This window comes from Aedes aegypti, chromosome 1, assembly GCF_002204515.2.
Source record: "Aedes aegypti strain LVP_AGWG chromosome 1, AaegL5.0 Primary Assembly, whole genome shotgun sequence".
Classification (NCBI taxonomy): domain Eukaryota; kingdom Metazoa; phylum Arthropoda; class Insecta; order Diptera; family Culicidae; genus Aedes; species Aedes aegypti.
Window position 1 is genome coordinate 56673685 of NC_035107.1, and position 12944 is coordinate 56686628.

The following is a 12944-nucleotide window of genomic DNA, read 5'->3' on the forward strand; positions in this document are numbered from 1 at the left end:
AAATGCATTGTAACATCAACTGCATAGCCACGAAGTCCACATATATCTAGATCACAAAGTCCTTGAAGGACCAAAAACATCCGTACAAACCAATACAATAATGCTTAGACATATTGTGTAGATATTCATTTGCTCTGGTGGAGTCCCAAACCCCAAGTGATTATGGACCGATGCACGAGTTCACTAATTTGTCGTTTGAGCGGTGCCGAATTCACTCGTTGCCATGGTCACGTTAATAACACGGCACCGCTCAAACGTCAAACAGTGAACTCGTGCATAGGTCCATTGGAAGAATTGCACATATTTGGGCTTACTAAGATCCATAAAAATCAATCATATGATTAGCATACTTTTTTGTCCTTGGGAAGCAAAATTTTTCGAAATATCAACGATGAATTGCTCACGAATAAGCTTCTGAAATGATTCAATTTACAGGCCCCGATCTAGTTCATATATTGAAGTTACGGTGTATTAGTATCTGACTCGATGACATTTGCATAAATCATAACTTCTGCATAAACTTCACACATAGGATGATGTGCTAGTATCCATCGTATTAAGCATCGATCAGTGAGAACCTGCAATTTTCGCAGTATTGCAGTGAATGATGCTGATACACAGCGATGCCAAACGATTCTTTCCCAAAACGGCTGTCGCATTTTTTTAAATAAGTTTTTGATTAATCTTGATCGTTTATTGGATATAATGCTATGAAATTATTACTGGCCATTTTCTCTATTCGTCGTATCGCTTTCTTTTTATGTCGCAATCAGTTTCCAGAATCGTCTCACAACTAACGGATTACTGTGAAATAGTGAGTGGTCAAAAATGTTGCATCAACGCAATGATAAAATGTTTTACTAGAATATATACATCCACGGGCATCTCCCTCCATTCCTTCAGCATGATGGAATATAATAATTTTCTTTAAAATTCATTGTTCGCCATAAAAATTCTGCCCAAACATGTAAACACAATTCCTTTTGACCGAACAATCATGACAGCTGCTTACAGTGCAGCGAAAACACCAAAATCAAAGGAACCGTTTTCTACGCACACATTGAAGCGCACAAGCTTTTTTTTTTCTCTCAGTACGATGGATTGAACTTTGTTTACATTCTCAATTTTACGCGGTCGTTGAGGAAATTTCATGAAACTTCGTGATTTACAGAAGTTTTGCGGTGTGGGTTTGGAATGAAACCCTTCGTGGAAGAAGTACGAAGGTTTTCCATAGTGAAAATGAGTGCCCGGTAAGGTAAGTCATACAGAGGGGCGGGAAGAAACTTGATAAGCATTTCGCTCAGATCGTGTTCGTCCATGCGATTTCGGTGAGAAAGTTTAAAGTGGATAATGGAACTGAAGTTATTTATCAAAATGCAGTTGTTTTGATGCAGTTTTGGTGTACGAGTGTACGAACCATAACAGCTTTCACACACTTGGAAAATGAATCTATGTTGCAGGTAAGTTTGAATATCCGCCGTAGTGGAACATTTTAAGTTTGATACGACGAATAATGGCATATACGACGAAGTAGAACGAACCCCTACCGATTGATTATCATGTTTTGACATTGATTTCAACATAAATTAATCCGTTTTTGGAATATAATAGGTATTATATGTGACATTGATACTGTGGTTAAAAAAACCCATACAATTGTTATCCTTTGACTATGGGGCCAAATGTTTTCGTGTTTGATGTGACGTCTTCATCATCACCCACCATATCATCCTTAGCCTGCAACGACAATTATCGTTTTAACGATAGTTACTGTATCAACGACAGTAATCAAATTGATGATACAAGGGACCACCATGTATATTGCAAACGCGATTGCTGTCACCAAAGCGACTCCCAACAATATCCAACCGGCTATTTTTAGAAAAGATGACGGGTTCACATTGTTGCAGCGCGCCTCTTGTTGGACTGTCTCCTTAACTGAGCTCCAAATGGCACCATTCTTCGCTTTATTTCCACTTGATGACTTATTTTCACCATCTTCGTCATCCTTGTCCTTATCTTGGCGATCATTTTTACCGTTGTCACATTTTTGTTTTGTCAGTAACAATTGCAGGAGCTTTTTGAATGCCTTTCTTCCAAGCTGCAATAGCTTAGACAAGTTTGTGTTCTTAATAATCTTTAAAACTTGCTCCAGTACGTTTTTGATCGAATCTTCATTCATGAAATGCTTACGATCTATCCTTAACCATTTATTCAATACTGTGATGAAACTATCCTTACAGATTCCGACAATTGTGTCGGCGGTAATCACGTTATCTCCAAACAAACTGGCCCAAAAACCCTGATCCGTTAGAGTTATGGCCGTTGCATATGGGTCAATTCTTCGCAACAGTTCATTGAGCTCATCTACCGTGTTCTGCAAATATTTGAGGGAAACGTTTGGCATCATACGCGGAGAGTCATGGCTGAAATCTACCGATTCCAACAGTTTCAAAAGCAGTGCTTGTAGCTCATCAATGTCCTTCCCTATACCTCCCCACTTGTTAGCCCATGTTTCAACAAGTTCAGTGTACCCTATTTGAGTTGTCAGATACGTATAAAGAGCAGTGTTAGACTCGGATAGCTGATTTGTAGCCCCGTCAGTTATCTGGATTCTAATAACATGGGAAGCGTGAAGTCTAACATCGGAACTATGTCTGTCCTGGTGTTGACTTCTACCTCCACGCAAAACTTCATTCCTATTTATTCGCGCACGTTCTGCGACCCCTTGAACAACCCCAGCTACATCAAAAATGCCGTAAAAACGAGTTAACAAATGCTCCAGGGTTGAAGTTTCCTCCTCGGGGTCATCGTGGACGCTCAAAGACCTTGACCTACTGCGACGGCTTCTGCTTCCATCGCGATCGGTAGATCTTCCTCGAATGTTACCCGAATGTTAGACCGCTCTCCAGTAAACTCTGGTGCTTGCCGAGTTGAATGTGTTGTCGAATTTCCGGATTCGATTCGATGCAGTCAGCTAGCTTCTGACGAAACTCCGATGCCGGTACATCCAGAAGCTGCGGGATTGCCTGCGCCAACGACTCGAAAAGGCAATCGTTGCTGCCGACTTTGCCACGTGGCTTCTGATTCAGATTGGCGCCGCAATGCAGTTCGAAGTGATTGTTTCGCAGATCCAAATCGATTGAAACGCCTTTCGTGCTGGAACCACATTTGTACGTTTTACTTGTGTCGCCTAAAACGTAGATCGCTAGATTCGGGATGTTGATATTCAGCTTTTTCAATGCCTCTGGCACCGCTTGCAAGCAGGTCAAATCCATCTGAGCTCCTTTACGCACTACGGTAGCAAATTCCGTTGGATCGGTGGTTCTTTTCAGGGTCGATATAAGCTCGAGGTTTCGTTGTTCCATGGTGCGATCCCATTCCGACCGAACTTCCTGAGTCCCTGAGGACTGAAACAGACTTGTTATCGAATCCCAGAGCGATGTCATCCGAATCGCTTGTTGCGGCTCCCGCTCTTGTTCCAGACTTGCCTATGGAATAAGTTTTGTTATTATTATACACAGTGCACCATTTTTGAGGTCATCGAATGTGAACAGAATTATGTCTTATAGGGTTCTGAAAAAATAGTTCCAAATTTGAAGCCATACTCGCGAGTATGAGTTGTACAGCTTGAATTCTCGCGTGAGTATACTCAGGCGTGAGTTTCAGCTGTACAACTCATACTCGTGAGTGAGTTTTTGACTAACACTAACTCACTCGTGAGTAATTTTACTCACTTGAAGCATTGTAAATATTCTAAAAGCTTGCGAATGGCCCAAATAAATAATAAGTAATGAGTAAGGCTATTCTTGGGGCGGCCTGATTCAAATGATAAGATGAAAATTTTATTCTGAAAACTATTTGATGCACGCAAAACGTTATTTTATTATGAAATCTTAACACAACCTGTAATTTATTTTGGGAATTTCGCTCCGTATTGCATCGTAATCGTTTCTGCCAGGCTTTTACTGAGTCAGATCCTGCTTTTTAGCTTATTGTTTTAATGCATTTCCACATTTTTCAACTATGATTTTTCTTTGCCAATTGACTATTTTTGCATTCGTATTTCGTAAGGTTGAGTACCAAAAATTTTCAACTTTTTTATGTTTCTTCAGAGGCCCAGATAGCCGTTGATACTAGACGTTCCCATGTTTTCTTCCCGAATTTGCTGGGTTCTCGATCTTTGAGCTGACATGAATCCCTTCCCCACATGGAGACTTATACCAACACTTTTGTTTTTATGAAGAACTTCTATATAAATAAAAATGGAGTAGTGTTTGTATGTCACGTAATGGCTTAACCCCCCCAACGCCCAGTGTCACCTCTAGGTGACACCTGTTTTGTTTTGCTTGTCAAAAATCTAATTCTTCTTTGATTTCCGCGAAATTAGTTGTAAATGAAAGCTATACTTATCTAGTTTGATTTTTGCTTAAAGTGGTCCACATCAATCCGGAGTGGCCACCGGGAATCGACTCCAAGCAGAAAAAGTCCATTTTCTGTTTTCTATTATAACAGGAAATCAAAACGACCTTTTATTTCAAAACAAACGTGGTTTGCATTGTTTTCAACTGTGCATCGTATATATTTGAGGTATTAAATTTTTGGACACAGTATGTTCTTTTTATTCCGATTTTTTCATCTCTGACAAATTTTCGTCTGTGCATTCAACATGGCAATGGATTACAATAATATTCAGAAAGTAAAGATAAGAAGCAATGAATAAAAGTCGTAAGATGTCGAGAAAAATCAGAAATAGCCACCGCGGTCTTAATTATGGTACCCAGAACCTGTTTTGGAAAGCACCTCAGAGTCCCAAAAGACGACTTCCATCCAGAATAAGTCGAAAAAAAAAAATAAAAATCGTACTCGACAGCCTTCGATTTGCACATGTTTTTGCTATGGTAGAATAAGTGTTTTTCATAGAAAAATTGATCATTTTGACTCAAGAATAACTTTTGAAAATGGCCTATAATTTTTTGCAAGCAAATTATTTGAAAAATTCTAACTCCGAAACTGTTGATTTTAGTGAAAAATGTTCTATGAAGAAGTTGTAGTGAACCGTTGGGACTATAAGAAAAATATATACACAGAAAAAAATAATTTCTTTATTTTCATAAAAAATCAAAAATGAAACTTAAATTTAAAATTACACAAAACCTTATTTTTTATATTTTTTCAATTTTCATCATAGAATTTTAATGGTAAACAGATGTTTGGGACAAAGTTTCATGATGGAGAAATTTTTGATAAAAAAGTTTTTCTAAGAACAGCTTTTGGTCAATTTTTTTAATTTTGATTTTTTGACAAAATAAATACGTACTGATGATACAAAAAGAATCTTGAAATTATTCTGAACCATAATTAATATATGGACAAATTCTCTAGAAGTAACAATTTTCGAATTACATCGAGTTTATTGCAAAAAAATGTGTTTAAATACTAAAATAGGCCATTTTCATTAGTTTTAGGAAAATAAGTAAATGAAAAGATATTTGGTCTTTACTTTTGAGAATGTATTATTAATGATGGAGAATCGCGAATAACTAATGAAAATTACCTATTTTAATATTTTTATAATGCATTATCAATCAGAACGTATTTATTTTGACAAAAACACAACGTTTTGAAAATCGGCTCAAATTAGTTTTTCATGAAAAAAACATCATATATTTTTTCAATGTGCTTTTTTTCTTGTAGGGCAAACAGTTCACTACAACTTCTTCATAGAACAATGTACGTTATTAAATTCTTATTATTATCAATATACAAAAAAAAAACAAAAAGTTAATAATACAATCTTTTTTATTACATGACATATATGTCATATATAGGGACATATATTTCATAGATAACGCTTTTGAAAGCAATGAAATGGACCGGTTCAATAATTAACATATATTTGTTGTAAATTATGAATGGTTTCGTTATGGTTCAATATTGTTTGAAGGTTCAAAAGTGTATCAACAATATCAACGTTACGCTTCTACTCAATAAAATCTTTTGAATCTTATAATTATACCTCCAATCGAAATACAATCAACTTTGCCTAACTCTATGTTCCGTAGCTTGATTTCGAAGTAAAAAACAAAAGTAGAAGTAAGTTTACATCGCTACCTCGCTGGTCACTTTAATTGTAGTTGCTCTGAACTGTAACTATATCTCGCGGAACATTACTAAAGGACCTATCTAACATTGAGAGGCTCTCTTTGTTTACTTTCTCTTTCATTAATAACTGAGTCACATTAACCTCTTCTGTTGCGTTTTTTGTATGAAACGCTAGTCAAAGGAACTGACTTTCGATCTATAGTGAAAAACTTCCCAAAATCATTAGTATTCCACTGTTATAATCGAAAGAGAACGAGAGAGGAGAGAATCTCTCATTTGTACATAGGTCCTTTAGTAATGTTCCGCGAGATATCTCCCTAGCTCGACGATCCGTTCAATATTGTGAGTTGACTGTAGAATCATAAACATGATTTGTTTGATTTTATAATGGCATATTTGTTCAAACCGTTTCATAAACAGATCAGTAACGCATTTCAGTACGCATTCCAGTCGTTAAATCAAAATTCTATTAGCAAACTGCACAACTTCCCTTAAATGCCGACATTGTTATTTTACTGGTTCAAAAGTGAAATGGTAAAATGAAGCGGTTCAAAAAGTTACACTTTACAGTCAGTGGCGTAGCTAGGGTTTCCGGGGCCCGGTGTGGAGTCAGATTTGGTGGCCTCTTAAAAAGAGGTATATGTATTAATTCATTTAAATTTATAGTAAAATAATAAGACTCGTGTTGGATTGAAAATATCCTACTTATTTATTTAAATGGCTGGTTTATCATTCAAATTACTGAATTTGATTCTTCTTCTTTCTGGCGTTACGTCCCAACTGGGGCAAAGCCTGCTTCTCAGCTTAGTGTTCTTATGAGCACTTCCACAGTTAGTAACTGAGAGCTTTCTTTGTCAATTGACCATTTTTGCATTGGTATATCGTGTGGCAGGTACGATGATACTCTATGCCCTGGGAGTCGAGAAAATTTCCAACCCGAAAAGATCCTCGACCGGAGGCATTCGAACCCACAACCCTCAGCTTGGTCTTGCTGAATAGCTGTGCGTTTACCGCTACGGCTATCTGGGCCCATACTGAGTTTGATATTGTCATGATAACCCATCGGCAAAATTCAGTTATTATTCCTAGTTTAAATTATTTTGCAATCAATGTTACTAGAGAAGATAAATTTCAGGATCAAAAAATAAAATCAAGTTTATAAGATTACGCCTGTTAAGCAACAACATCAATTTTTACCATTTACTAATTTCGATAAACGAAGAATTAACAAAATATATTGCTAGAGGCTATATTTTCAAATTTAACTTCACTGAATAATAGAGTAATTTTGACAATTCTTGAGAGTGATGAACACACAACTTTGGCAGGATTATAAAAAAAGTAGACACTATTTTCACAAAATCTTGGACAGGATTTGCCATGAGTTGTGGATATGATCTTCGCTGGTAACATGGGTAGGATTCTCACAGAATCTTCAACAGGATTCCATAGACTTCTAGCTAGAATTTTCTTTGCCAATGTTAAAAATGGAATCCTGGACAGCATTTTCAAAGATTTCAAAATAGATTTCCAAAATGAATATAAGGCAAAATTCAGAAAGGATCCTAGGCACAATTCTTTTAAAATTCCGGGTCCTTAGTCTCACAGAATCCTAAGCAGGATCTAAGCAGGAATTCTTGTATAATTCATATAAAATCTTCGGTATTATTATTACAGGTTCCTAAATTTCTGAGGAAGACTCTTCAATATATCCAGCTTTTTTAATAGCGTTAATAACTGCCGCTAAGTTGCTCACTTTCTGGTAGGGATCAGTTGATTTGGTGTTTGACTTGGTTCAATATAAAATGGACTGATCCCTACCTGAAAGCGAGCCTGTTTGCGGCAGCCGTTAGCGCTCGTAAAAAGCAGGATACTGTGCAAGATTATTATATGATTTCTGAAAAGACTCCCTCGAAATTCACCAGAATTTATCTGTTTTTTTTATTTCTACAAAAAAAGTTGCTTCATTTACTGACATTCGTCAAATTTCATGCAAATATTTGAGCATTTTTAAAAGGGCCTCACAAAATTGTTACTGCGATTTGACCCACGATTCAAAGAGGTTGGACGGGCATGATATGAACTGTTGCTGTATAAGTTAATTGAAGATTCTCAGGAGGAATCCCTGGAAAGATTCATAAAAGTTGATTTTTTTCTAAAGTAATCCTCAAAAATAATAATTCGTATATAAATTAAATAAGGTATTTCAGGAGAATTACAAAATAAATGATTTGGATGATTTCTTTGTTTTTGGTAAAATTGTTAAAGACATAAAAAGCTATCTGAGAATGAAAAAAAAGTTCAAAATCTATCCAGGAAGTCTCGTAACATTCCGAAGCATATTTCATAGTTCAGTTATTACAACCCATCATTCAATAAGACATGGAAAATCTACTGAAAAAAAAAACTTTAGGGCTAAATTAGCTGTTCCAATAACGCTAAGGTGTCTCACAAATCCTTTGCGTTAGAATTGCATTGTGCACTCTAGTTTACTGTCAACATGATTTGTAGCGGCATGATTTAATTATGTCGGTGCATTTATAATTCAAATTGATGAGTTTTTATATATTTTTTCGGGAAGAAATCTTAAATTGGAATAAAAATGTTTTCGAGAGATCTACAATTCAAAAATTGAATTGAAAGTGTGGATTACTGCACATTTTCTTCCAACTTTTTGATCAATAACACTGCGGAACACTTGTTTGTCTCAAGCATCAAAATACAGCTATCTATTAAATTGAGGGTTGCTGTTTTCATAAATATCATAGCACGTCTAGTTTTTGAGATACTGATAGTTGAAAATGCAAAATTCGACTATTTCAGCCAACTTGCATGATAATTTATGCACTTCATTTGCCACAGAATCCTAACTTCATTTGTATAACAATTATTATCGACGAAGTTTATAATGCTTTCAATGCTCAAAAGTTTTTTCTATGGTTTCGAAAAGTGTTGAATTTATGAGAAACGAAGAATTTTGGATGGAGGCTACAAGCATGTAGGAAAAATCGATTTAATCTAAATTTGATCTTGTAATTTCAACCAAATTATATCTGACATGGAAGTTAAAGTCATATGTATATTGCATGCTTGGTGGATTAGATCACAAAAAAAGTTTGTTAAATCATGCATTAAGTTTCAGGTAAACATGAATGAAAACAGTGTTTTATACAACTTTGACGACCTGCAGCTAAAAAATGTGACGTGCTGGAACATTTCTGAGAACGGCATCAGATACAGAAACCCCAAATCTACACATACAGTCGACTCTCCATAACTCGATATTCATGGGACCATTGACTTATAGAATTATCGAGTTATAGAACATACCAATACCAAAAATTTTAAAATCAAAGGCTCAAATTTACAATACTTTTATGATCACTTCTGCAAGCAAACAATATCATTTTGTTGATAGCATTTTGAAAAAAATATCTTTAGACACTTTTTTCAAAATGTTTGAAAAAACCCTTATTTATACTAGTATTTTATTTTTTATTTTTATGTTTTTAAACTTTTAAAAAAACTTGCAAGTCCTTTATTCACTGCCAAACCAGAAATGGTCCATGTCTCCCTGTATAACAAGGGTTTTTAGATGGATATCGAGTTATGGAGGGAAATTTTCCTCCCACGTGGCATCGACTAATGGAGACATCGAGTTATAGAAATATCGACTTATGGAGAGCATGATGTATGGGAATTTGAAGGTACCGCAAAATAATAGTTATAGAATATATCGAGTTATAGAACATCGAGTTGTGGAGAGTCGACTGTAATTTGATCTATGAGACACGCAAAAATGTCATTTGTGTTACACTGTGTATCCTTTTTGGGTTATCCTCAAGTATGTATTCTTAATGTGTACCAGAAGATCTCAGACAGCTTTCTTAGACATGGATTGTTGCATATGTGCTTACATCACTTAACTCTTTCGTTTTGTTGTTGTTGAACCTCCAGCTTTCTCGTTCTACTATTAGATAATTTAGCAATAAATTCTTAAAGAAGTCCTTAAACTCGCATATGCTTCAATTCTTGTTGGAACCATTCCAAGTATTAGACACCACACAAAACAACAAGTGAACATTGGACTTAATAAGAATACGATATTTGGGGCCCCCAATATGCAGATTTGTTTATTGATTCTCAAAGTATCCAACATCAATTTAATAATAATTTTAAAATTCTAAAAAATCTTCGATCAGTTTAGAAATTTTCTAAAAATTTCTCGTTATCATCTGCATTTCCAGTTTTTCCAAAAAATGCCTAAGTTATTAAACAAAAATTCAATAATAACCAAAGTGTTCTTTGTGATCCTCAATAAGTTCAGAAATATACCGGAAATTTTTAATTACCATTAAAGATCCATACGTGCCCAGACATTCTTGCAGACATACCAACAATTCAGAAATTCTCTCAGAGAGTTATGTGATACTAAATAAGCTAAGAAGTATTCTAGGTATTTCTGAAAATGCTTATATATTCCAAATTTATTCAGACATTCTCCCAGGATTCCAAATTATTCATCAACAATTCAGAAATACTTTAATTTTTTTCTGTGATCATCAAAGTATTCAACAAAAATTTAAAAATAATTCAGTGTTATCTGAAATCCTCTATAAATTTACAAATAGTCTAGCATCATCAACATTTCCAAATTGTCCAAAATTTCATTCAGAGTTCCTAAGGAATTGACCAGCAATTCAGAAACAGTCCAAGAGTTTTTTATAATCTTGAATAAGTTCAGAAAGATACTAGAAATTTCTCGTCATCATCAGCATTTCCCATGTTCCTAGACATGTTTTCAGAATTTTAATGTATTCAACAACAATTCAAAAATTCGCTTAGAGGTTTCTGTGGTCCTCAATTAGTTCAGATATATTCTAAGTATTTCTGGTAATCCCTTAAGGTCCCCAAATTTACTCAGATATTCTCTTAGGATTCTCAAAGCATTCATCAACAACCCCGAAAAACTCTTTGAGGTTTTTCTGCGTTTTAATTAATTAAAAAAAAATTAGGATTTTTTCGTTATACTTTAAAACTGCTATTTTTTTTAGATATTCTCTCAGAATTCCAAGGTATTAATCAACAATGGAGCTATGCACGAGTTCACTATTTGACGTTTTAGCGGTGCCGTGTTATTTATGTGACCGTAGAAACCAGTGAATTCGGCACTGCTCAAACGTCAAATTAGTGAACTTGTGCATTGGTCCATTGAAAAATCATCTTGCAAATTCAAAAATAATCTTAGCAATCTTTGTTATTTTCAATGAATTCAGAATTCACATGAGAATCCCTCGTTATCTTTCCGTATAACATTTTTTTCCAGACGTCAGATATTCAAAGTATCCAACAACAATTTAACAATAATCCAGAAATTCGCTGAAATCCTTGGTGAGTTCAGATAAGTTCTAGGAATTGCTTGTTATCATCAGCATTTGTTTTTCTTCCAGGATTCCAAAATATTGAGCAACAATTCTAAAATAATCCAAGAGTTCTTTGTGATGCTTAATACATTCATAAATATACTACAAAGTTTTTGTTATTCTCAACATTCCCTAAGTGCCCAGACATTATTTCAGAATTTCATAATAATTATTCATTAACAATTTAGATATACTCTTAGAGATCACTGTGTAACGTAATTAGTTTGAATATATTCTACGAATTTCTCGTTATCATCAATATTCTAAATTTGTCTAGACATTTTCACATAAAACCAAAGTGTTCAACTACAATTCAAATATACACTCAGGGTTCTCTAAAATCCTCAATAGGAACAAAAATGTTCAAAACAATTTCCTCTCAGCATTCCCATTTTGTACGGATATTCTCTCAGATTGCTAAAGTTTGTAAACACAATTCAGAAATATGCTTGAACATTTCTGCAATCCTTGATTGGTTAAGAAATATTCTTAGAATATCTCGTTATGTACAACTTTCCAAATAATTTCAGACATTCTCTCAGAATTCCAAAGTATTTATCAACATTTGAACAATCATCTTAAATATTCGAAAATATCCCTGGAATTCTTTGTTTTTATATTTTGTTCTGAAATAACCTAAGAATCTAACATTTTAAGTTTGTCTGAATTTCAAAGTATTAACCAATAATTCAAAGATCAATGTGGTTCTCAATTAGCTTAAACATATTCTGGATTTTTTTTAATATCTTTCAACTTTACCTAATGACGCAGACATTCTCCCATAATTTTAAAGTATTTACCAACATTTGAGAATTACGCATCCATAATAATTTCAGAAATATTATATGAATTTCTGGTTATGTTTCGACATTCTCATTTTTTGAGACGTTCTCTCAATCCTCCAAAGTATTTACGAGCAATCCAAAATCAATATTGCATATTTAAACATAATTTTAAAGTTTCCTGTAATCCTCAACTAGCTTAGAAATATCCTAGGAATCTCTTGAATCCGCGATAATTCAAAATTTGTACAGGCATTCTTCATGAATTCCAAAATATTCACTTAAAATTCAGATATAATCTTTGCATTTACTGTGATTTTCATTTAGTTCATAAATATTCTAGGTAATTCATTAATTCAATTATTTTTCAACATTTACGATTAGTCCAGAGCGAGAGTTACAAATTATTTGTCAACAATTTAGAAAAAAAATATTCAGAAATATTTTGAGAAGTTCTCGTTATGCTTATCAGAATATTTACCAACTTTTCATGAAAGATCTTAGAGGTCTATGTTAACCTTCAGGTTACCCTTCAACATTTCCAATTTGTCCAGACATTCTCTCATAATTTCAATGTATTTTCCAACAATTCAGAAATACTCTCAGGGATCTTGGTGATCTTCAAATGGTTCAG

General features: G+C 34.4%; 1 protein-coding gene across 1 annotated transcript; it reads right to left on the reverse strand.

The window, feature by feature from the left end:
* Window positions 1-423: 423 nt before the first annotated feature.
* LOC110674263 lies at window positions 424-3746 on the reverse strand. Its single transcript, XM_021838531.1, has 3 exons — window positions 3738-3746; window positions 2990-3491; window positions 424-2895 (listed from the first exon to the last, which is right to left on the reverse strand). Exons 1-3 carry the CDS (start codon window positions 3744-3746, stop codon window positions 1733-1735), a joined length of 1674 nt encoding a protein of 557 aa, XP_021694223.1. The 3' UTR covers window positions 424-1732.
* Between the last annotated feature and the right edge of the window lie 9198 nt (window positions 3747-12944).

Coding starts and splice junctions, on each gene's coding strand:
- LOC110674263 (XM_021838531.1), bottom strand. Junction 2,896..2,989: donor TGTACCGGCATCGGAGTTTC/GTCAGAAGCTAG, acceptor GAGCGGTCTAAC/ATTCGGGTAACATTCGAGGA.